The sequence below is a fragment of the Ostrinia nubilalis genome, chromosome 10, assembly GCF_963855985.1.
Source record: "Ostrinia nubilalis chromosome 10, ilOstNubi1.1, whole genome shotgun sequence".
In the NCBI taxonomy this organism is placed as follows: Eukaryota; Metazoa; Arthropoda; class Insecta; order Lepidoptera; family Crambidae; genus Ostrinia; species Ostrinia nubilalis.
Window position 1 is genome coordinate 908188 of NC_087097.1, and position 27266 is coordinate 935453.

At 38.8% G+C, this 27266-nt stretch overlaps 1 protein-coding gene and 1 long non-coding RNA gene across 2 annotated transcripts in view; both read left to right on the plus strand.

Annotated features, from left to right (window-relative positions):
• Positions 1-5039: 5039 nt before the first annotated feature.
• LOC135075390 (uncharacterized) lies at positions 5040-12211 on the plus strand. Its single transcript, XM_063969835.1, has 2 exons — positions 5040-5479; positions 10525-12211. The coding sequence occupies exons 1-2, from the start codon at positions 5469-5471 to the stop codon at positions 12209-12211; spliced, it is 1698 nt and encodes a 565-aa protein (XP_063825905.1). The 5' UTR covers positions 5040-5468.
• Positions 12212-17163: 4952 nt separating this feature from the next.
• The window catches only part of LOC135075665 (uncharacterized), a 218928-nt gene continuing 208825 nt past the window's right edge, over positions 17164-27266 (plus strand). The window contains exon 1 of the long non-coding RNA XR_010258086.1: positions 17164-17237. This is a non-coding gene — a long non-coding RNA (uncharacterized LOC135075665). The remainder of the gene's footprint in view (positions 17238-27266) is intronic.

Here is a 27266-nt window from a genome sequence, read left to right on the forward strand (position 1 = left end):
ATGAATTGATTTAGGTTAGCGAATTTTTTTAGTAATGCTTGTTTCAGAACTTAATTTTAAATGGTTCTCGAAATAAAAGCTTGTGTTATATTAAATACGATTAGACCGCTAGCTCGCATACCCTCGAAAATTGTGTTACAAAAACGCTGCTAACATAAACTTCTTATTTTAAGCCTATTCATTTCCAGAATTCAACCATAAAATAGCAAGGCCAGCATTTATCTGCGGTAAAGGGCGTCTGACAAAGTGAGCGGCCGACAGAGGGCGCCCGTATGCCGTAACCCGACCCCGCGACCCTTCCGCTGTCATAAGTTATCACTTATCACCGCCCTATACTCACTGACAGGATTGCGAAAGGACACTACATTCTTTATGACGAGGTACTTTGAATAAACTACGAACCTCTGACGTGGGCAGATGTGGAAGATTCGATCACAGATTTTCTAGAACTAGCTCTGCCAGCGACTTCGTACGCGTGAAATTATTTAGAGTAATACTTCCCGTTTTTAAAATAAAATCTTAACTTCTCCGCCACTATTGGTGTAGGGTAATTTTATACATATAGCCTTCCTCGATAAATGGACTATCTAACACTAAAAGATTTTTCAAATCGGACCAGTAGTTCCTGAGATTAGCGCGTTCAATTATTTTTTTTGAAGGGACGCGCGCTGGTAGCTTTAAGAGCTTTTCCAGCTTCACCGGGCAGAGTGGCGAGTACAGAAGGTACTCTAGCCGTTTGGCGATCGTCGGTGCGCGTGCCGACGAGGCCGAGTGTGGGCTTCGCGAGCCCAGGCTCGTCCGCGTCGGTCGCAGACCGACGTTCGCGATCGGGCCGTATCGAGCGCATAAGGCGCCCGATCAGTGGCGAACCCGCAAACTCTTCAGCTTTATATGCAGTTAATCAGAGAATGCAATGTTTTAATCATAACTAACTAAATTGACAGGTTTTTTTCTCAAAATCCGTTTATTTAGTACCTACGTTCACGTAATAGAACGTCCATGAAAGCACGGTCTTTATAGAATTCGTACCTATGTCTTATCCAGGTTTCTTATTGAATATAGGCCCCAGAGTCGAGCCAGTCCAGACCACTTATTTTCAAAGGTTATTAATTTTAAACCTAATTCACTCAAATATAAAGGCCAAATGAAATAATTTCTGGTAACAGGTTGTAATATAAAAACTCATTATAAGTTTCCATCGCAATCTGTAGGCCTCGGAGTCTCCAATCAGATGCCAAGGGACAGTTCACGAAGAATTTGTGAAGAGAAGTGCCGTGAGATTAATTGCACGACGGTTCCGTATTAGTATACAGGGTGGAAACGATAAGTGATCTCACTCGATTATTTCTAAACTATACAAGATATCAATAAACTAGTTATTGATCCTGAAAGTGCTTCATGAGCTCTATCCAATGGTATCAATAATAGGTTACAGAATAAACTGGATCTAACCAAAAATTCAATGTTTCCTTCTTCCACACATTTAGTACTACCACAGTCATGACACTCATCTCTTGACAATATTATAGCAAGTAAAGCCTAAAACCAATGTTTTTCATTAATAATTTAAAATAAGAATACAATTTACGAGTTTATTTTAAGTATTTATTATTAAATTAAAAAAATTACACTTTTAATATTGTGTGTCTGGCATACATTTAGTATGGAAGCTGGAAACATTGAATTTTCAGATAGATCCAGTTTATTTTGTAACTTATTATTGGTACCGTTTGAAAGAGCTCATTAAGCACTTTCAGGATCAGTAACCAGTTTTTTAATATCTTGTATAGGTAAGAAATAATCGAGTGAGATCACTTAACGTTTCCACCCTGAAAATTTTCTATAGAGTCTTCAATGGAAAATAAAATTACCCGACTGGTGAGGGAGAATTATGTTGTGGGCGTTATTTAATTTGGTAGAAAAATGTTAAAGTGAGTACGCGTTTGCGTCAACGTTTGATATTTTTTTATTTTGGATAGGAAACAGTCATACTTAAACAAAAATACAAGGACTAAAATTATAAACACTTACCTTTGACATCTTCTTTTCACAGCAGAAGTTTGTGCCTTTTTCCTTTTCATTTGACATCTAAAAAAAAAAGATGAGTCAAGATTGTGGTAAAAATCAAATGTTTGATTGTGAATTTTTAAGGTTACGATACGCAATCCCAATCTGATGATTGCGATGTAAAACATTTCTCTCTCCAATATAAAATTTAATTGATAACTCGTGCAAAATTATTTGCCATTTTACATTTTCAACTGCTAGTAATTTAATACTCGTATGTGTCGCAAAATCTTATTAAAGAGCGCACAAAATGCAACACCAATATTTTTAAAAAATATTTTACCCAGTTCACTCATTCATTCATGAAATTGAATTTGCTTTTTGCTTACTTAAATGAAATTGCTTGAAAAGCTCCTACAGAAACTGGCTAGGGACTAAGACGCGTGCAATAATAATAAATTCAATTTGTTTCAAGTGTTCACACGCTCTCAATTTAGGTCTTTTGAAATTCATTTGCTAAGACATTTTTTGGTGTGGAGATGTTATGTTTTCTTGTCTTAAGCTTTGGTTCAATTTAGGCTGGGTTGCACCATCTTACTTTAACTTTGACAAACGTCAAAAATCTGTCAAACTCCATACAAAAACACCGGTTATCGTCATAGTTACGGTCAAAGTTAGGTGGTGCAACTCAGCCTAAATCTTCGAGCTATTAAATCAAGATAAATAGTTACCATGATATTGTTTTTAGATACTAACTCCACTAAGAAATCCTTTAAGAATAAGAAAATCTTTGACGGACTAAACAAAACGAAACGACACCAAAACACGAAACTTTAAAGTTTTGTTAGAGTCGAACGCTTTCGTCGCTGGACTAATGGTGTACCAGTGTAGGTACCTACTCTTAACCGCTTGAGTCCCAGACGGCATTCTAAATGTCATAACAATTGATTATCTATTGTGTCTAGATTCGCGGGCCTTGAAGGATTAATAAAGCATGTAATTGTAATGCAAAGCAACATTAGCTTATTAGCTAGAGGGGTAACATAACTACTATTAGCAACTTAAATAATAAAAATTACTAATTTAATTTTAATATTTTTTTTAAATAAAGTAGGTATGAACCTAATAGAGTTTCTATTATCAAGCCAGGTTTTACTTCGTGCAGGCACAAACTTCCAAGAAGGTACAAAACTTACAATACAAAGAGGTAATAAATACTAAGCATTGTGCAACACTGTACCGCTGGGAACATTTTCTAATTAACTCCCGAGTTTGCGAGCTACTTTCAGGACCTGAGACACATAAAAATAGTTTCCAAGTTGGCTGCAACTCGCGCTGCAGTTTGAAAGTGTTTTAATGTTTATGTTTTTTGGAACACGCTAGCTTTTAATAATATTGGTATTGTTATGGCTTCCAGTTTTATTTTATGGCCACACTAAGTAGTTAGAAGTTGAACTAACTGAAAGTTTGTGGCCCCAATTCCCAGGTGGGACAAAGTGGTCTTAAAATTACTAAGCGTAATGTTTCCAGTTGGATTAGGATGTTTTTTTCTCCGTGGAAATACCACTAGATTATTGACTCTGACTTTGAGCCCTAATCGTATTCCCCGTGGTCTTCTCAGATGTAGGGGTTAGAACATGAGGCATTTCATCAGGCGCGTCATGAGTCTGAAGCACCTCCTTTCAGTCACATGCAGGGGACGTATTTGTTACTCAGGCCCCATCTACACATCACTATATAATAGCGGTCAACCTCTTAGTGGCATCAGAAAATACGCTTAGGGGTTGGCTGCTGCTGATTGAGGTATATACGGACTAATAATTCCTGTGGCCAGGTAATAAGGTTTCAGTAAGTGCCTTGTGGTCGTCATCATCATCATCACTCCATCATCATCATTTCAGCCAAAGGACGTGCACTGCTAAACATAGGCCTCCCCCAATAACTTTCATAATGACCGGTTGGTAGCGGCCTGCATCTAAAGCCTTCTTGCTATACCTTTATGAGGTCGACGGTTCACTTTGTGGGTGTAGTCTTAAATCAATGATTACCAAAAAAAATCACGCAGTTAAGTTTTCAAGAACACAAGATGGTGGGTCTAGAATTGGGATCTCATTTTTTTTAAATCCCCATGTTTTAAGTCTTTCTTTTTGCAGTCACATTTTAGTCACAAAATAACAAACGTACAAGTAATTGCGCATGCCCAAAAGCTGCCTACTCACCGCTTTGTATTAACGCCGTTACCATAATATCAAATTTCACATCATTTGGGGGAAGTAATTATTGATGTACTACGCCTCATTCACGAGGCGGTTCCCTTTCATGAAATCATAAACGAATTTATATTTAACTATTACGGTGATGTAAATTGTGTAATGTAATAAACATTACTAATCTCATGTTGTATTAATGATGTTAGTTAAATATGATTCTATGTTATGAAAATGTAAATAAGATTATTAGGTCTAGTTTTTATTAAGTAAGTATTGTTTGATTTAATAAGAAGAAAGATAAATTGTGCTCAGTATAGTTAGCGACTTTATACGCTTTAATAACGCCTCTACCACTTGGCTGATTTTGATGAGGTATAGAGTATTAAATTATTTAATAAATTACCACAAACTGTTGTAGAACTACCCATTCATAAATTCAAAGCACATATTAAAAGTACCTTAATGAAAAAGGGCTACTATAAAGTCGATGATTATTTAAAAGATAAAAATGTTTGGGATGCGTAACTGCCTAGCTCGCATAAATATTTATAACTATGAATTTTGAAAACCTGTAAACCTTTGAAAAAGAGGCTGACAATAGTGTCTGAGTTTCTTGCGCTGCTTCTTCTCAGCACTGGCCCATTTATTGTCCTGAAGCAGTGGTAGGGTTAATACTGGGACGTGTAAAAGTGCTTTTTTAAAGCCTACTTACAGAAATAAATGAGTTTTACTGAGTTTTAGTTTTTTAGAGATAGTTTGAGTCCTGGGAAAGGACAGTGTTTCTTTTACAGACAAAATTTCACACGGGCGAAGCCGAATTACGCTGTCGCCCAGTATGAAGATCGCTGACTTGCTGCCCTACATTAGTGCAATGGTCCGAAGTGCAATTAGTGAAAGTGACGTCAATCGACATTTTCCTAAAAACTGTAGTTCATTATTTTATCATTCCATAATCATACTTCGATTAGGTCTCATCTTGTTTTAATTATAAGTATTTCATGTAATTTTCTAATTTCTAATTAAATCTTTTATAAGTATATTCGGTTTTTTTTTCGATCCTCCGATCGCAGCTAACGTATTTGGCGCAGTCGGTAGGATGCTCGCGGGCCGGTTCGCGAGAGTAGATCCTTCTAAATCGCGTCGCGAGTCGCCCGGGAAGCTGTCAAGATTCCATCAACGAGTATCCTGAATCTACGGACCTGCTGCAGACCAGGAGGAGAATCCAGAACTCGATTCACGGAGAGAACCAGAATGAAATATATGTGAGTACACTTGAATTGATCTCGTGTTGCTTTCCTTTTATCATAGTGTTTTAGATCCTTATATTATCCTTTGTGTGTTAATCTTACAACTTCAAGATTTATCACCCTAGAGCCAATAGTCTCCGCGAGTCTGAATCCCGTCAGGCTCGCCAGTGTCAATTAGATAATAGTAGAAATATAGATTTAAATCAAAGTTTAAATAACTCGTTTGACGAAATGTCTCACGAGCCAGACACGATATTCAAGGCCCTCCGCCTAGTCCCGGATTTCGATGGGAATCCCAACGTTCTGACAAGGTTCATTAACGTTTGCGATCAGTTAGCAGTAAAATATTTGAGTAACGCCCCAGGCAGCGAATTTTCCAATCTTTGCTTAATAAATGGCATATTGAATAAAATAACAGGACCCGCTGCATGCACAATCAATTCCAACGGGATACCTGATAGTTGGTTAGGTATTCGTACTGCCCTTATCAATAACTTTTCCGATCAACGGGACGAAACGGCTCTGTACAATGACCTCTCTTTAGCCACTCAAAGTAACAAGACGCCGCAAGAATTTTACGATCATTGCCAAACTTTATTCAGTACGATAATGACTTACGTGACTTTACACGAGACAGTACCTACGACCGTACAGGCTAAAAGGGATCTTTATAAAAAGGTCACCATGCAGGCATACGTTCGTGGACTCAAAGAGCCCTTGGGATCCCGTATACGCTGTATGCGCCCTCCTACAATAGAGAAAGCCCTGGAATACGTCCAGGAGGAACTCAATATAATGTATCTCCAACAACGTAACGAACCCAATAAGATTCATGCCACCCCTAAAGTGGCAACACAACCCCTGCCTTCATTTGCTCCGCCACCACGGCATAATCTCCCGATGCCAGTGCCCAACTGGCCTGTTCCCGTAGGACAACAGCCCATGAGGCCTCCGCCTCAACCCTTCAAACTCCCAGCACCAGGCGCACCTAACATGCGTATCCCAACGAATACTCAGAGGATGTTTAGTGCTCCACCTCCTAATTACAATCCCCGCAGTAATATGTTTCGCCTTCCACCCCGAAACAATCAACCACAGTTTCAAGCCCCTCAACCTATGAGTGGTGTCCAACGTTTCACCCCAAGGACACTGCCGCATTCCCAAATGTTGACTGGACATGACTGGACTAAGTCAGGGAACCCACCTCCAACAAACTATTTTAAAAGCCGAGAAATGAATGTGAACGAATGTTTGACAAACGACGACGGCTACTCATATTACAACAACTACGACCTTTATCATGACCCAGTTTACAATTACTATTGCGATTATTATACTAGCGATTTACCCGAGTCTACTCCCGAATTAATTTATTATAATTCGACTGACGAATACCAGACAACTGATGAAAATCAACCACAGCCAAGTACTAGCCATGCTGAGCAGGATTTTCAGGAGATCACGACATTAAAAAAGCAAAGATAGAAGTTAATCTTCAAACACAGAGGCAACTTCCGTACATTCAAATAGCTTATCCTCCTCTTAAACTATTAATAGACACAGGTGCAAACCAATCCTTCATAAGTCCCGAAGCTGTTCAGCAATACTTTGCTAACTATCCCTTAAACTTTGATCCGTTTGAAGTGACAAACATACACGCAACTAGTAGAAATAATTACTCTATAACGTTGCCGTATTTTCCTGAGTTTCTTGATAAAGATAATATGAAGCTATTTGTATATCGGTTTCACGATTACTTCGACGGTCTTATCGGCCTAGATTTATTAAGTAAATGGGAAGCTCGAATCGATCTAAAAGAAAGCCAACTTTTGACCCGTTTTGCCTCAAACCCTATACATATGTACAATTCACGGAACGTGAACCTTTACGAGGATATTATTCCAGCAATGTCCTCTAAAATAATTAAGGTTCCTTTAGATTTGGCTAATGGCGAAGCGCTCATCCCGGAACAGATAATTTGTAACTGCATCATTCACGAGTGCCTTACAACCGTCTCTAATAACCGTGGCTACTTAGAAATAGAAAACACCACGGCGAACGATATAATATTCTCACTTGATAGCCCCGCGCACGCTGAATTATTTAATATCGAGTGCACTCGCACTCAACAGCCAGCGTCGCGCGCTGATGACGTCATCTCGCGCTTACGTACCGAGCATTTGAACGAAGAGGAAAAAGCCAACTTAATTACTCTTTGCTCTCGCTACGCGGACGTTTTTTATATTGACGGTGAGCAATTAACATTCACAAATAAGATTAAACACCGGATCAGGACCACCGACGAGGTCCCTGTGCACGCTAAGAACTATCGATATCCTTTTGTTCATCGAGAGGAAGTTAAGACTCAGATAGGAAAGATGTTGGAACAGGGCATCATCAGACCCTCCGACTCAGCCTGGAGCTCACCCATCTGGGTGGTGCCCAAGAAAATAGATGCGTCCGGCAAACAGAAATGGCGACTCGTGGTTGACTTTCGCAAACTGAACGAAAAGACAATTGACGACAAATATCCCATACCCAATATCAATGACGTCTTGGACAAGCTAGGGAAATGCCAGTATTTCACCACACTTGACCTGGCCAGCGGCTTCTACCAAGTGGAGATGGATCCCCAGGATATTTCTAAAACGGCCTTCAATGTCGAGCATGGACATTTTGAATTCCTTCGAATGCCCATGGGACTTAAAAATTCTCCATCCACATTCCAGCGAGTGATGGATAACGTCCTCAGAGGCCTCCAAAACGATATTTGCTTAGTGTATCTCGATGACATAATTGTCTATAGCACATCCCTCCAGGAACACATGGTAAACCTGGAAAAAGTATTTCAAAGACTTCGAGAGTCCAACTTTAAAATTCAGATGGACAAATCGGAGTTCTTGAAGCCTGAAACAGCTTACCTTGGCCATGTAATCAGCAGGGACGGTGTTAAACCAAACCCTAACAAGATCTCCGCTATACAAAAATATCCAATCCCGAAAACCACTAAGGAAATTAAACAATTCCTTGGACTTCTCGGTTACTACCGAAAATTCATTCCCGATTTTGCACGTACCACCAAGCCTCTGACTCAATGTCTAAAAAAAGGTAGAAAAATACTACTTACTCCCGAATACGTAAATTGCTTTGAGAAATGCAAGACCCTTCTCACCAATGATCCCATTCTTCAATATCCTGACTTTACTAAAGAGTTCAACCTTACAACAGACGCTTCAAACGTGGCTATTGGAGCCATATTATCCCAAGGTCCTATAGGATCTGATAAACCTGTGTGCTACGCTTCTCGAACACTAAATGATAGCGAAATTAACTATAGCACAATCGAGAAAGAACTCTTGGCCATAGTGTGGGCTACGAAATATTTTAGGCCCTACCTATTTGGTAGAAAATTTAGGATACTGACTGACCACAAGCCTCTTGAGTGGATGATGAATTTAAAAGAACCAAATTCACGTCTTACTAGATGGCGACTGAGACTGAGCGAATACGACTTCACAGTGCAATATAAGAAAGGCAAAATTAACACCAATGCCGATGCTTTGTCACGAATAGAAATTCATCTAGGCGACACTAGATCATTAATGGAAGAAATTGACGAACTTAATTCCCTATTAGGCAACCCGACCGAGGTAGCCCTCTCTAAACCTAATTCTTCCACTGAGACTGTACATACTAGCCACGAACACCCGATACTAGAAATCCCGATAACTGACGAACCCCTGAATAAATTCAACAGGCAAATACATCTCACTATAGTTAATGATGTTAAACGAAAACCCACTGTGACCAAACCATTTGACACACACACACGAACAAGTATACAGCTATCAGAAACAAACTTGGAAGAGGACTTAGTAAATGCTATTAAGGAATACGTCAACCCCAAAGTTAAGACAGGACTTCTCATTAGCCCCGCTCTCGCAATGTACTCCATTATCCCCATAATACAGGACAAATTTAAGGGCTCTTCAATGAACCTAGTACTAACTAAATCAGAAATAGAAAATGTCAAGGAATATCTCCGCCAGCAGGAGATAATTCGTCACTATCATGATGGCAAAACTAACCATCGTGGCATCAATGAATGTTATTTGTCCTTATCCCGAAAATATTACTGGCCCAAGATGAAGGACCAAATCACTAAATTTATTAACGAATGTACCATCTGTGGTCAAGGCAAATACGACCGAAATCCTATTAGACCTCAATTTAATCTTGTGCCTCCTGCAACTAAACCCTTTGAAATAGTTCACATGGACCTATTCACGGTACAAAGTGAAAAATATGTCACCTTTATAGATGTCTTTACTAAATACGGTCAAGCATACCATTTGCGTGACGGTACTGCCCTCAGTATACTACAGGCTTTATTACAATATTGTACTCACCACGGAGTGCCCGTGACGTTAGTAACTGATAATGGTACTGAATTTACCAATCAGTTATTCTTAGAATTTACTAGACTGCACAAGATCAACCACCATAGAATCCTAGCCCATTCCCCTAACGATAATGGTAACATTGAGAGATTTCACCTGACTCTCCTAGAACATCTAAGACTCCTGAAACTACAGCACAAGGACGAACCCGTTGTGAACCTTTTGCCATATGCGCTTATAGCTTACAATTCTTCCATACATAGTTTCACAAAATGCAGACCATTTGACTTACTTACTGGACATTTTGACGCTAGAGACTGTCTAAATATCGACATAACTGAGCACCTTTTACAGCAATACCTTCAGAATCATAGGGATCGAATGAAGATAGTTTACGATATAGTTAACAACAAATCCCTAGTAGACAGAACAGCCATTATAGAGAACAGAAATAAAAACCGGGAACCTGAAGTACAATATGCTCCCGAGCAACAAATTTTTATTAAAAATCCTTTAGCTGAACGTCAAAAGGTAGCCCCTCGCTACACTCAGGATACAGTATTAGCAGATTTGCCCATTCATATTTACACATCAAAAAAACGCGGTCCCATAGCTAAAAACCGCTTGAAACGTATCCCTAAAACAGCTAATTTGTTACAGGATACTACTAGGAATGATCCTTCGGATCACTCGGTCTCAAGAGATAAAACTTGAGAGCTTGGCTGACGGACCAGGACTACTACCCCACAAACTTGGACCCATGAGATTGACCACTCACCATCATACATTTATACAATATGTTCAACTTGACCTCATCCAAGAAAAAGTCGACTCCCTACAAACCCAACTGACGAGTTACAAGTCCCGACTTATTAACGATACACACTTACTTTATGAGACTCAAATTGACTATTTAACTGAGAAGCTTGGCAAAGTATCAGTACAATTAAAATCATTAGAACCCAACCGCGTTAAAAGAGGTATTGTAGATGGCCTTGGATCCGTTATAAAAAGCATAACTGGTAATCTGGACCATTCTGATGCAATAAAATACAATAAAGCCATTAATCTTCTTAAAAGTAACCAAGATAAAATTGTCTCGGAACTTAATAATCATATTAGCATTAATAAGGAATGGATATCCGAACATGACAAAATTTTGACACAAATTGTAGATAACCAGAATAAAATTAATACAACTATTGAATTAATATTGAAAAGCAACGTATACGACGAAAATAGTTTAGTTAAATATGCCAGACTTGCTCAACTCTTAATTATAATAAGCGAAAACGTTGAAGACCTTGCTCAGGAACTAATTAGGTTAGAAAATAGTTTAGCTTTTATCCGTGCATCAAGCACACACCACTCTATGATCGATGTGGACACTCTTAGATATATGATAATTAAACTTAAGAATATCTATGGAAATGAACAAGTATTAAATCTTGAACTTAGGCAATATTATGATGTCATTAAACCAGGCTCATACTACACTGATAATCAGATAGTTTTCATATATAAATTCCCAATAGTATCCAGGGAAATATATAGCTTCTATCATCTATCCATAGTCCCTAATAGAAATAATCAGGCTCTAATCCCGACCTATCCTTTCCTAGCAACAAACGAGATTTCATTCATGTACATAGAGACAGAATGTCCGAAGCTCAGCAACTGGTATCTCTGTGGAGACGCTACTCACCACCAGCTACGCAGCAAACCTGATTGCATCAACGAGCTCATCGTCAACCAGATCCTGAAAGAAAATTGCGAATTCTCTACGGTCACCCTGAAGAAAGAAGCCATGGAAAAGTTGGACGACCAACACTACGTCTTATCTTTTCCACAACCCAGCAAAGTCCAACTACTCTGCGGGAGACGAGACTACACCACACTTCAAGGAAGCTACCTCATTACGATTCCCGTTGGCTGTCATCTTAAAACTACAGAGTTCACCATCACCAATGACAACGACGAAATAAGAGGACAACCTCTGAAGCTGACAGAAATCCCATCTGACACGGAGAAGCAAATCAGGATAACATCCCACATCAACTTGAACTCCATTGACCTGCAAGGACTACACAGACTCCAGGACAAGATCACTATGGAAGCCCCGATCAATATCACCGACATCCCACTCGACGTATATCACACAACCATCCCATTTTATGTGATACTGCTTGCATCGAGTATACTTGCAATCTTCATCGCATACCGGCGCTTCAACAAGAAAAGGAAAGATAGCCAGACTAAAAAGAAGGAAGAGCATCCAGCACCTTCCGGAGATCAGCAACATCATGACGCGATCCCGGCAACATTTTCACTCAACGTGATAAAATAGTTGCCGTTCTAAGGGGGGAGGAATTACGCTGTCGCCCAGTATGAAGATCGCTGACTTGCTGCCCTACATTAGTGCAATGGTCCGAAGTGCAATTAGTGAAAGTGACGTCAATCGACATTTTCCTAAAAACTGTAGTTCATTATTTTATCATTCCATAATCATACTTCGATTAGGTCTCATCTTGTTTTAATTATAAGTATTTCATGTAATTTTCTAATTTCTAATTAAATCTTTTATAAGTATATTCGGTTTTTTTTTCGATCCTCCGATCGCAGCTAACGTATTTGCCGTGGACAAACGATAGTACTTTAGTACAAAAGTTGTTTACAAAAGACCAAATTTAATGCTCTTTTTAAAAAAAACTAAAACTTGATATTCCGTTACGCGTTTCAAAAAACTCTCACAATGACAAAATTCGCCCGGTCACGAAGCCATATTCGGAAGAATGGAACAGCGGAATGTACATTTTCTTTGTCACACACTGTTCCGTGCGCATTGTCAGGTAATTGCCCTTAATTTCGTGGCTTTCACTGTACGGAATTGGAAGTAAAACTTTTGTTAAGTATAGGTAGTGATAAGGCTTTAAAACATTTCGCTAACTCTTTTATAATGCGAACAGCTAGTCTTTCCCGAACACTATAATCCGGGCCTCTTCAAGGCGAGAGCGAATAGGCACTTACAGGGCAGATATACATCGTTTCATCCACGAAGACGCGCCCCACCACTTTTTGGTCGAGGAAAGCGGGGGGTGCGGGCAGTTTGATCCGATCTGAGCAATCCGAGCGTCATTATTGTAGTATGCGTGTGCACTCATGGATAATTATCCAATTGCAACGCTGTAATCACACACACACTACAATAATGACGCTCGGATAAAACTCCACGCACGCCGCGATTCCCTCCACCAAAAAGTGGTGGGGCGCGTTTTCGTGGATGAAACGATCTATATGTATGTGCCATCCTAGACTGCATCTTACTTAACATCAGGTGCGATTGCAATTAATTACTAAGCCGGTATGCTGCATAAAAAAAACTAAATGTAGCTACATAACTAATTCGGATCTAATTCGGAGTTGCAATTGGGACGTGTAAAAGCGCTTTTTTAAAGCCTATTTGCAAAAATAAATGAATTTTATAAATTTTTAATTTTTACTATTTTCACCTCTGGTTCTTCTTAGGAGTTGCACGCTCCTAGCTGTGTCAGGATCTACAGCTTGTTCTGCCAGCTAAACCAGTAAAGGCTGAGCTCCATTTACATAACAATCGCTTAGTTGCAAGCTGTGAAAACTACTATTCTTGTAAAATTAACATGAAGGCCTTGGAAATTTAAACAATGGCTAAATACAGGTAGTGTGAAACATCTGAAGTAACAAAACGTTTTGGTAATTTATAAGGCTTAATAACTAACTAACTTTTGTGTTAAATGGTAGGTACAGCCCTAACCCGGTTACAAATTCAGTCATAAATGAGACGACTAAAATGTGTGTGGGCTGATTTTACCATCGTCGGATAACTTTTAACTGGTAAATAAACTCGTCATTTTGACATATTTCCCGCACTGAAACTGTCAATGTGCCAAACTTATTATTCAGTTAAAGCGCAATACAATTTAAGCCCACCGGGTCGCCGACATATGTCTGCAACTTTTTGTCGGCGGTCTTGTTGGCGACTTCACTTATTACAAGTCGGAAAATTTGGTCGGCGGCATGTCGGCGGATTGAGATGAGAAATTTATTTGGCAGTCAGCATACAAGCACGTCACTACAGGTCGTGCCATTATTGTTATTTTTTTTGCGAAAATACCAAAACATAGATTTGAAAATAATAACTCCCTGAAAATATCAAAGCATAACATTTTATTCCTTGCTTGCCATTTTAAAATGTAGGAAGCGATAAAATGCTAACCTCCTTTTTGCATGCTCGGATCGCTTAGCATCCTTCCTTGCTATCTGGCACTAATGGCCGTCCATAACAGTCATAGTTGCTGCTTAACGTCCTCTTTTAGATATAAAAGTGATATAATAGCGGAGAAATTGGATAATAATATTAAGTACCTACGTAACCTTTTGAGATTGCATGTCAAACGTTTTTAGTAAAGTTCCTTACAATCTTACTAATATTATAAATGCGAAAGTTTGTATGGATGTCTGGATGTTAACATGTTTGTTACTCTTTCACGCAAAAACTACTTAACGGATTTTGATGAAACTTTACAGTATTATTGTTTATAGCCCAGAATAACATATAGGCTATAATTTATGACGATCTGTGACAAACTAAATTTCACGCGGGTGAAGCCGCGGGCAAAAGCTAGTTCATAAAGAAACAATTGTATTTCAATGTTTTAGGTATAAGGTAAGTAACTATACGGAAAATATAAAATACCTGCAATACCTGCTGAGCAAAATTTTATTAAGCCGCATTGTAATTATTTGAGCCATCCCAATAGATTACGGTCTAGTAATTCAAAATTAAATTTTGTTTGTTACTACTAATATTATGACGGGTCACGCCTCTAGAAATGGAATTTAAAAAATTGTTACAAGTAAATAGTAGCTTCTTCTCTCATTACGTTACCTCTCTATCATAAAAAGGGTTTTAAATTCAACAAGAAAGAAATTTCCATTACAGCAACCTGTCACAACCACCACCTTAATGTAAACTGTAAAGGCAAATACACTGTAAAACTTATGCAGCTCGACAAAAAAGCTATCTGCATGGTTCTCGACAATCTATACGTCCCAATAAAACCGACCGCGAGCTGAGTGGTGTCGGCTACAAAGCCTGTGCTTGGGCGGACGCGCTCTGCAAATTGCTTTTGCATATGATATTCAAGCGAGCTCTTCAAACGATGGTCAACAAATGTTTTGATTTTTTACGCCGACGTGGAATTGGGCGGCGAGGATAGTGAGAGCACTTGTAATGTGGATAGTGCTTTTGATTTACGATTAGATTTTTTTTATATTAACCGCCTCTGTGGTCTAGTGGTAAGACCATCTGCTTCAGACACAGAGGTCCCGGGGGTTCGATTCCCAGTGGGGGCAGATTTTTCTGTTCGATTTGGTTGGTGGTAGGGCTTGTCCTAAGTCCGCCTGGCTAGCTACCACCATCTTATCTAAGTCTGTCGCCATAACAACAATGTTAACAGCATTATTGTGTTCCGGCAGTTAGAGGTAAGATAGCCAGTTCTTCCGTGGTTGAGAATTCCGGGTGAAGCTCGCTTCCACCTTCGGCCTGATCATCACTTACCATCAGGTGAGATACAGGCCAAGAGCTTCCTTGTAGTGGATAAAAAAAAACAAAAAAGAGTAAGTTTATTAATTTCAAACCCTTTTGTAGGCATTTTCCTAGTCAGACTTGGCTCTAACCACACTGTTAGATGCTGATGTTAAAGAGCATCAAAGAATGTCAGCGACTTTAGTTCGGTTACAGATCTCCTCATTTTTGATTCAATCTCGAAAAGAAACGTCAATATGGGAACTCTAAGAAACTTAAAAAGGTGAAATAGTCGCCTTTTTCTCTTTACTTATCCTATCTCTCACCAAGAAAGACATTTACATTACAGCGACCTGCCATTAGTGACTTAGGATAGATAAACTAAAAGAAAATTTCCAATTTACATTGTCAAAAATACAGCTTAAAAGTTAAAAAACCTATCTGTATGGATCTCGACAATCTATTCGTCCCAATAAAACCGACCGCGAGCTGAGTGGTGTCGGCTACGAAGCCGGTGCTGGCGCGGACGCGCTCTACAAATTGCTTTTGCATATGATATTCAAGCGAGCTCTTCAAACGATGGTCAACAAATGTTTTGATTTTTTACGCCGACGTGGAATTGGGCGGCGAGGATAGTGAGAGCACCTGTAATGTGGATAGGTGCGCTTGATTTGCAATCGGATTTTTGTGCATAAAAAATATTTTTTTAATTTCCAACGATTTTGTAATTTTCCGAGTCAGACTTGACTAATCACACTGTTAGATGCTGATGTTAAAGAGCATCAGAAGTCATGTCAGCATCTTTCGGATCGGATCATCTGTCGGATTTTTATTTGTTTAAACATAAATGAAACTTTAAATTAAAGCTATTTTACAGGCATTTTCCTACAAGGCAAGACCGCAATCACACCTGATGCTAAATTTTGATCCAGTCTGGAGTATTACAAACCTACCTAATAAGTGCCTACTATGTACTATACCTACTTTTATATCAATAAATGTACATCATAACATAACAAAGATAATAATTTTCCACTAAAAGATTTTTCGAGCCCTTTCGAGCACTATTTCCTTATTTCAAGTTCATAACTAGTTTGTTTGTTTACTTTTAGGGAAAGTAGAAGTAAAAATTGTCTAGTTGAAACTACCCTTCGGCAAATTAAGTGTAGAAAAGCTTGATGAACCGACGACCTCAGTAATGCGAAAGCTCGTTTTATTGCGCTCCTTAAGCACACGTCTTGTTACCGGATCGAAACCAAAACACGAATGTTTAAATTGTGCATTGTCCATCCACATTTAACTAATCCATTTATTATGTTTTAGGTTCAGATATATTTTTTCAGTCAACCTAAATTACTGAAAATTTGGGAGCCCCTAAGCCTAAAAATGACAAAAGTAGGTACCTACTTATTTTTATTTATTTTTCAGAAACACAACCGATTTCATCACGAGAAAGCAGATTTAACAATATGTAATAGGAAACTCTACCGTTTGATTTCTTCTTACCTCTCACAAATTACTTCATTCAGCTATTTCAGTGTAATAAACCTGTAATATTGAATATTACAACTATTACATCAAAGTAAAGTTAAGAATGTAATTAAACCGTGCAAGGAAAGCTTGACTGAAGACTAGTGATGTAGTGTCGCCCTTAGCATCCCTACGCAGCCTCTACGCCAGTAGTCAACTGAACGCCGCGCGGCGCGGTCCACACCGCCCGTTACAACGACTTAGCTAAACTTTCGTAAAGTGTAGTTCAGTGTACAAGTGAGTTTGTGATTCTTGTTTTGCAATGTGAAGTTTTTTTGAGGTGAGTTCACTATAGATATAGTTTTACCCTTATTTTTATGTTACCTAACGGTTGTTTTTATTTGTTTGTCCTAAATAAAATTTGGAAAAGGCATGACGTTCAAGACGTAATATAAAGCGGTTCATATCCACAAATAACTGTTTAATACAAAATATAGGTACCTATTATAACTCTTTTTTATTTTTGAGTTACATAAGGGTTGTTTTTATTTGTTGACTTTAGGTACGTGAATAAAATTTGGAATAGGCGTGTTCAAAACCAATACACGTAATACAAAAGCGGCACCTATCCTCAAATAAAAATATTTAATTTAAAATATAGTACTTAGGGTAAACTGTTGGCTACCAAAGTAACTAAGTTAGATTTTAGATATTAATCTAGTCCTAGTTTAGATTTTTTATGTCCAATAAAAATATAATGAAAAACAAACTGAAATTATTACATCATTAAATTGAATTTGCGTGACTCCAATTTAACAACCACGCGTTTTCGTTCCACAAAAGTGTTCCAAAGTAGGAATTCAGCACTTTTTGCGCACACATTTTCAGTGGGTTCGAAAAATAGGCCAAAAAGCCTTGGCTTCGTGCAGCCGTGTAAAAGGGAACTATAATTTGAACAGTGTTTGATCCAGATTTTCACGTTTCTATTTGTTTTTCAGTCGCTTTTTCACTTTTGTAACGTGACGTTTAGACACACGAGTTCGTGAATCGTGATTCGGTTACAAAAAGAACAATTTGATACGCTTTTTTGAAATTTCTGAGTTGGCTGGTTTATAAAATTAAGTAGGCAGTTACTTAACTTTTTCTACTGTGAAATAGTCAAGAAGTCACAGTAATTGAAATTGGATTTCAGCCAAGCAGTTTTCTACCGGTTATTGCGGACTATATGCTACAGCTTTCGCCTGTGACTTCGGTCGTATAATTTGGATGTTAAGTACTTACATTACATGCGATACAATAAAAGTAAGTTAAGTGTTTTTGAAAAAAGTTCTAACAACACTATAAAATTAAATTACCTTAATTTTCTTTTGAATACATTCATGCCAATCCTGCTTTTCACAAGGATTTTGGGCAAAGTTCTAAGAAATTAGAACCTTTTAGGTTCTTTCATACTTAGTTATTTTGTTCTTACAAGTTAAAATAAAAGAATAAAAATTATTATAATGCCTTTTTACAAAGAGGGATTATGAAGTTTAAAATTAAAAGATGAGATTTTCTGAGAGAATAAGTAATGTTTGTTATTCAAAGCTGGCATTTTGAGTGCTTCTTACTGACACACAAAAATATAACAATAAGGTTAATTGTATCTGAATTTAGGATGGACAGTCTAGATAAAAGATAAAAAAGTATCTTCATGGTAAAAGTAATAAATAAAGCATGTATAGACAAATATAGGCTTCTAGCACATGGCATATAAAATAATCAATGATTAGAACCTGAATTTAAATTTAAACTACTAAGAACCATGCAAGTTCTGTACTACTTTTATAATATCGATGTACGGGAATTTTTACTTATTTATTATACGAAAAATCCTACATTTTCTTTATGAAAACTGAACACTTATCATAAATTGAAATTCAATCAAAAATAAATGATGTTAACCATTAATGCACATATACCTAGAACTTGCTTGCAAACTGTCTCTTAACTCTCGCTTTGACAAGCCTTGTTCGGGGGGCGGCTTTCAGCTGGTTTCAATCTATCACTCTCACAATCCAAGCACTATCTCATGACTTTGCGCTACTACTCGTGTACCGTTGCACATCTTGTAGCACTTGGAAACGCTTGGCGATGCTCTGCCGTGCCAATCCAAAACACAGTAAGTCGATTTACAGTGGACAGGACTTTAGGTCCGTTTAATACCCCTGTTAGACTCTTTTTTTATTTCAACTGTTAATTTGAAAGATACAGCACGTAAAAACACTATATTACGTTTAAGATAAATAAGGTTAAATCACGCCAAAAAACTGTAACAAAGAATACAGTGTTTTGTCCAAACAAAGTACACGCTAGGTAAGTGTGTTTTGGACTGCCGCGTGCTTAAGGCAAAAGTAGCCTTGTATTCGGGGGACGTGTTTCAGCAGGTAGGTTACAGTTTATCATTCTCAAAACCCAAGTACTATCTCATGCCTTTGCGCCAGTCTCGAGTACCGTTGCACATCTTGTAGTACTTGGCAACGCTTGCCGACGCTGCCAAGTTAGAGCACTCGAGAACGAGTCTACGCCAACAGTTGTATGTTCTTTTCTAAGTTAAATTCCGGCTTATTGTTAGCGACAACTATTTCTAGGTTGGTGTCAGAAAAGTTAATACATTAAGTTGTATAACAAAATAATTTATTCAGAACTTGGAAATTCGATCGAATCAGAAATGAGGAGATCCGTAAACGAACTAAAGTCGCTGACATAGCCCGACGGATCAGCAAGCTGAAGTGGCAGTGGGCTGGGCACATAGTACGCAGAACTGACGGCCGATGGGGCAGCAAGGTTCTGGAATGGAGGCCACGTACCGAAAAACGCAGCGTGGGACGTCCACCCACAAGGTGGACCGATGACCTGATAAAGGTAGCGGGAAGGCGCTGGATGCAGGCCGCTACCAACCGTGCGATGTGGAAGTCATTGGGGGAGGCCTATGTTCAGCAGTGGACGTCCTGTGGCTGAAATGATGATTGTTGGGAACCGATTGGTGGACCAACCTCTTTTTTATATTGTCTATGTTTTTTATACTTTTTTTATTACTTTTGATAACTTTTGTTTTAGTTCTGAAGTTTATTGTTTTTTTGATAGCCGTTGTGGGCATATTTTGCAGGAATAGGTACATCTTCATTTTAAAACGAAGGTTTTTCTTATTTCCGCACGCCCGAGCGGCTGTCCGCTACAATGATGATGATGATGATGATGGAAATTCAGTTAGGAAAACTTTTTCAGTTAAAAATGGATAAGAAACGACTCCCTTCAAGATAAAACACAGTCAACAGAAGATTGAATCATACATTTTTGTTGCACGATTGCTCTTTTTAACAACAGAAACGATGCCACAATGCTTACTTAATGTGCCGTCGTCGTCTTACCAAATTATATACACTGCTTACTATAAGTACAAATTTAGGGCTTGTTCCCACGGACACAACTCGTTTTTTGAAGGATTCCGTTTAGTAGATAGTATACGTGTTTTAATATTAACGTTCACACGAACATCCCGTTTGCAGAGTCCTGCAAAAAACCGATCCGTTCGAATTTGGAACTGGAATTTCAAACACACATTTGGATTGAAATTTGTATTCACATCACGACATGACAGTCCAGTTTTGCGGGAAGCATTACTGGATCCTGCAAAACCAGAATGCTGTGGGAACAGGCCGTTGCCCAACATCTGGTGTGATTCCGTTTATCTCTACATAGTGCTGTATTAATATCACTTTACTAATTCAAACTCTTCGATCCCCATAATCGAGAACCGTCTCGTTCCTTCAAGTTCCGGACTATCCATTTCAATTGCAAAATCGCCCTTATCTCAACCGATTAAGATGCCACAGTGTTCACCTTGATGTGCTGTCATCTCTATATACAGGGTGGAATTTTGTAATGCCATCTGGGGGGAAAGTACTCTTATTACTGTAGATAGAAAATTTTACTCAAAGAAAACAATCCTTTATTTTTGAAAAGAAAGAGAACTGCGTTCAAAGATTTTCGATTTTTTTCGGAAAATCACCATCATACGATTTATCAAGTTTGTTAGAGAGATTTCATCCTTATACTTAACTACAACGAACTGTCCCACCCGTGACATTGACGGGGGGGCGCCATCGTCAATACCGGATCGCTGGTTCCGATTTTTGCGGTAGGTTTCATAGTGATGATATCTATCGGAATAACCCTAGACTACCTCCCATTAACGGCTCCGCCACTAATTACCAGTCACCCTGTATAAGTTGAACGATAGTGTCAATGTGTTTGGTGGGACAGTTCATCTATAGTACTTGTATACCGTTGCACATCTTGACAGACCCCCAACGCCTGCCAAGTTGGAGCACTCAACAACGCTTCAACTTCAAACTGTTGTTTGTTCTTTCAAAGTTAAGGTTCAAGTGATTTTATCGACAACTTTTTCATTTCGAACTTTTAATTCAATTTGAGCCTGTGTATTATCACTAGCGATGTGGAAGTCATTGGGGGAGGCCTATGTTCAGCAGTGGACGTCCTGTGGCTGAAATGATGATGATGATGATGATTATCACTTTTATTTGTCAAAGTTATTACGAGTATAATGAAGTAAAGCCTCCTGCAGATAAAAATAGGCATTTCTGCTAACAAGTACGAGGGGTGTTCAAAAAGTAACGAGAATGGGATATTCCTAGCCTTCACAAAAATCTGAAAAAAATTAGGAAGGTAGCATAATTTTTTACTAGAAACTGGTAAAAACATCATTTAATTTCACCATTGCGTTTAAGAATTAACTACATTCACCTGGAAACAACCAGTCGGATGATTTAATTATTAGAATGATTATCATTTAATCATCCGACACACACAACTTAAATGATTTTTTTAACCAGTTTCTAGTGAAGAGTTAAGCTACCTACCCAATTATTTTTTCAGATTTTAGTGATAGCTATAAATATCCCATTCTCATTACTTTTTGAACAACCCCAGTACCATAACCAAGTTTCAAAATGACAACAATAAGTTGTGTAAAGCTTACAGATAAGAAAGCAAACTTTTCTTTTTTAATTCTAACAATTTAGTACCAGTCGTTGAAAACAAAACACTGCGTCGCTAATTACTATTTTTAATACGTTAATTCCGTGCAGGCGCACATTAAAAGGCGGTTCCAGTTGATAGGCCCGATATTAATCTTTAAGCTCCGTCTGACACCTTAGCACGGCTGATAACATTTGTCATATAATTTGGTCACGTAAGCCACTTCATTTTCGACCCATAAAACAGTCATTTGTTTGTTTTGTTTTATAGTAAACGTAAGTAGGAGACGGAGGAGAGTTGTGACGTTGTCGACTTTTAGAAACCTATTAACTATCAGCTCGCAACAGCGCTTACCTATTTGTTAGCTCGAGACTTCGCGCACTGTTACGAGCTCGTTAGTAGTTAATAAGTTCCAAAAAATCGACAACACAACTGTCCTCTGTCACAACTCTCCTCAGTCTTCCCTAAATGTTTGAGCCAAGTACACGATGCGTTTAGGCGCCGCACCGCAACGATTTCGCCGTATCGCGTGGCGCGGCAGCACCGCTAGTGTACCCGCCACAGATACTTCTATGTAAAACGACGCTGCGACATCGCTCCGGCGTCGGACCGCCGCCGCAACGCATCGTGTGCTTTGGCTCTAATCCGCTTCATTTTCGACTGATGAAACAGCCAACCTAAGTAACGATTTGGCTGTTACTACCTTTATAGGTCTTTCATGCTTTCGATTGGTTTTCAACTCGGCTTGGTCACGTAATATTTGGTGCTATAAAATGGCCGTTTTGAGGAGACTATAACGTTTTGTGTGATGAATGATGCAACATAATGCTAAAGGCAACACCACGTCTTTTTCGTCGATCCTTTTTTACGATCGGGCCGTAGGGCTTCTAGAATTGAATAATTTTTAAGAAAGGTTTTATTGCCTTAACATCACCTTGCATGATACGCTCGGCGACGGTGCCTAGTAACGTGGTCTGAATGGGCTCTAACTGTAGATTCATTTAAAAAAAGCTACAAAAATGTCTGCAAGGTAATTTCTATAATATTTTTAAGTGTTTTATTATTTGTCAATAGTTTACTAAAATCAAATTACTTGGAATGGAATAGACATTAACCTCCAAGATAAAACTGTATTATTATTATTTATTATTATTGGTTTTTGGGCCTTTATTTGCGCCAACTCGACCAGGTTTGATCTATTGTGGCAGCCCTTGCCTTTAGAGTTCACTGCATTCTTTGGAGCGTGATATCTGCTATCTCATCCGGGTGCATGATGTGTCGCCCGAGATGGATACTTCTTTTGCTCATAAGCGGGAAGCATGAGCAAAGAACATGCATGGCCGTTTCTTCTTCTGTATGGCAGAATCTAAAACTGTATTACCAGCGCTATGTAGAGCGCGGTGACCACGAAATCAGCTGCTCGTCGTCGTCGATGAAAATAACACGTTAGAATAATCACATTCGTCGGTGTTTGATTCTGTAACTTGCTGTCAATGAATGAAGACCACTTAAACTACAAATAAAGTTATTTTTTGAAAAGCAGGAAAGTTCTCGAGTGGCGACCACGGGCTGGAAGACGTAGCGTGGGCAGGCCTCCTACTAGGTGGACCGACGATCTGGTAAGGGTCGCGGGAAGAGCCTGGATGCGGGCAGCGCAGGACCGTTCATTGTGGAAAACCTTGGGGGAGGCCTTTGTCCAGCAGTGGACGTCATTTGGCTGAAACGAACGAAAGTTATTTTTACTTAATTAGGCATCCAGGCCGTCTCGCTTCTATCTCAATTTAGTATCTTCCGAATTAACTGACTAAAGAAAGTCTCCCCATGCTTTTAGTAAAGAAAGTGTTCCGAAATCCGACCCCCGGGCGGTGAAATAAGGCCTGGTTTCCACCATGGCAGAGCGGTGCAAAGCGGAGCAGAAAAGTTTTTTGAATAACAGAATAATAATCAGATTCAATTATTTGCACATCTCAGCTTTGGTGGAAATGGATCGAGTGGAGAAGTGTCGGGCGCACTTGTTTTTCTTTGGAATTTGACAGCGTCGGCGGCGCGTAGATGGACGGATTTTTCGTCTTTGTCGCTACACTCTTGCCAGAGTGGTCGTGGTCGTCACACCAGGTCCGGTGGCAAGCTTCACAATCCGTCGCCATTCCTCCCGCACTGCAGCCTTTCTTGTGCACTCGTGGAGTGGACCATTGAGTGCGGTTTTGACCTGGTCAGTCCAGCGCATGGGCGACCTGCCGCGCGCTCTTGTGCCCTCAACCTTCCCCTGCACGACAAGTCGTTCAACAGAACCGCTCCACTCTTCTCCGCCCCGCTTTGGTGGAAATAACCTGCCAGCTACGCCGCACATCTCTCGTCTCCGCACCGCTCCCCTTTGGTGGAAACCAAGCCTACGAGTAAGAGTAGGTTTCTTCCGATCCACGAAGTTGGTACAGTAATGAGCCGGCAATGGAAAACTTTATTTCCTAATTAAGTTTATTCTGCCTCAATTAGTTTAACGAAACGGCTCTAAAGCTAATGACCCCGAGTAACAATGTTAATTATGCCTAATAATTTGATATTTACTCGTATATAAAGTTTCATGGAAATTTGAAGTTACGATAAAATCAACTGAAAGTTCAAAGAAACTCAAATAGATTGGAAGTCTAAAAGAAAAAGTGGATAGGAGAAAGATATTACTCAGAAACCCATTTTATTGGTCTTAATCACGCGATATGAACAAGTAAAGATTGTTCATATTTCCACAAATTCAAATAAATATGTACATGTTACGGTCAAAGTGATAAATGTGAAAATTATGAATAATCGCCGGTTACTATGAATAATTACCGCATGATTTGGTTAATGTGATTAATATGAGGTCATTTATGTGTGTATAAAACTAAATAGGCGGCTTAGGGGTGGCCCAAGGGCCACCCCCGCCGCACCTTAACCTATTTTTCACTTTAAATCAAAACATTATGTTATAGGCATCATGGAAAAGTAATATTATGCAAGAAACATTCCAAACTCATTATGCCAAATTATATTAATATATGATATCAAAACGTTCAAAAGTTTGGCTGTACACGAGCACGTACACAAGATGTTGTTCTCTTTTAAGAAATTTGTTAGTACTAAGGTTGAATTATTAAATAATCACTGTTAAATGTGATTAATTTATCACTTTTACCGCGACTGTCGGTAATTATTCATAATAACCGGTTATTATTAATAATTTTCAATTTATCACATTAACCGTAACATACATACAATTAAATCATTCATAAGTGCCACTTGTGGTCTAAACTGAATAAATATTTTTGATTTTGATTTTGAAAGAATTTCAATAAATTGAGCTGGCAGTTCGTTTCAGCAGAATGACGTCCACGGCTGGACAAAGGCCTCCCCCAAGGGTTTCCATAACGACCGGTCCTGCCGCATCCAGGCTCTTCCCGCGACCTACGCACAAATGCTTTCAACAACGAGTGTTACACACTAGTATAGTTCCAAAATACTGAACTGTCCTATGCATGACATTGACAGTGGGGCGCTACCGTCAATACCGGATCGCTGGTTCCGATTTTTGACATGTTGGAAACCATATAGTTGAACGATGGTAGCGCCCCCCCCCCCCCCCCCCCTGTTATTGAGTTTGGTGGGACAGTTCAGCGTAGGTCATCTATAGATTGATTTTCGTAGACAGCTGGTCTACCTATTGCATTGAACCTTCTCTTGTATCACAGGCAAGCAAGGCAAAAAAAAACTCTTCATGTCACCTAACGAAATATACCTAAATACAATAGTATGATGTCACAGTTACATTTTCACCCAAAATGATAACAAGACGTTCATTAATCTTTTTTCTTATAAAAACAAAAATCACACCCGTATTTTTTGTGATAAAATAATCTTGTTGGAGGAGCTTTTTCCATTTCACTTAGTTTATTCCTTCCTATCTCCTTGACTTCCTTATGCGACACGACGCGAGACCGAACCTTACTTACGCCTGTATTCACAAACGATGCTTGCTTAAGTGAAGTAGCAAGTCGAACGCACAGCATTGAATAGAGCTCTATGATTGGTTCGTGTGTCAGCCTATGCGTCCACGCGCACTGTGAGACCTCATAGTAATGTTTGTGAATACGGCTGTTATTTTACGCCAAAATTCTATGAAAATGAAAAAATCTTATACTACTCCAAATAATATGAGAGTACTCCAAATGATAGGTAAAACGCAAATTGATAAGTAGATCAAATTGGTGACACAGTTTCGTAAAATCCGTTCTTAGTGAGCACCTATGTTCTAACTAAAAGGAACCCCCATGCATAATTTGAGACTCCTAGCATTTGTAGTTTCTGAGATTTTGTGATGAGTGAGTGAGTCAGTCAGTGACCTTTCGCTTTTATAAAAATAGATTACTTACCTACTGATGCACAGATAGATCAACGTAGTAAAGCAGTTTTTGCGTTTGTTGCAAAACTTAGTTACAAGGTTACAGGTTCATAACCTTCATGATAGACTAATTGCTAGACAATTGTCTTATCCGTCTGGAACATTATTGTGTTTCTTTTCGAACAATTTGGGGCATAAAACCATGTTTATTGACAGCATAATTATCTATCTAGTTTCCTTGAAAAATCATCATACACATCTATTCGAGTTTCCTTAAAAAATCACTCTTAATTTAGCTGACTTGTTTTGATGCGCCGTGGTCGGAGGTAGGTATTAACAAAACTAGGAGGGAGACTAGACGGTATAAGGCTTATTCAGTGACTTTAAAATCTAGCGCTTTATTTGTTCCCATGATTGAAATAAATAATGACTGAAATAATTATTATGGGTTGAGTAAGGAACAAAATTATGTTGAGTAAAGAAAAAATAATGAGTAAGATGAGACGTCATGGGATGAATATGGAATAACCCCTGAAGTCATAGCGCTCCACAATTTATTTTACCCAAAATTGCGACAATAGTTTTGTACCACTGTTACAAAACAAGATAATTGACGTTGTACTACAAAAACATAATTATTCTGTCGTCTGTAACAAATCAATTCAGTAAATATACAAAACTAGCTTTCCGCCCGCGGCTTCGCCCGCGTGGAATTTTGTCTGTCACAGAAAAACTTTATCGCGCGCGTCCCTGTTTCAAAAACCGGGATAAAAACTATCCTATGTTCTTTCCCGGGACTCAAACTATCTCTATGCCAAATTTCATCAAAATCGGTTGCGAGGTTTAAGCGGGAAAGCGTAACAGACAGACAGACAGACAGAGTTACTTTCGCATTTATAATATTAGTTGGGATATACACCGATACTTTGTATCCTAGCAACAAACACAATACCA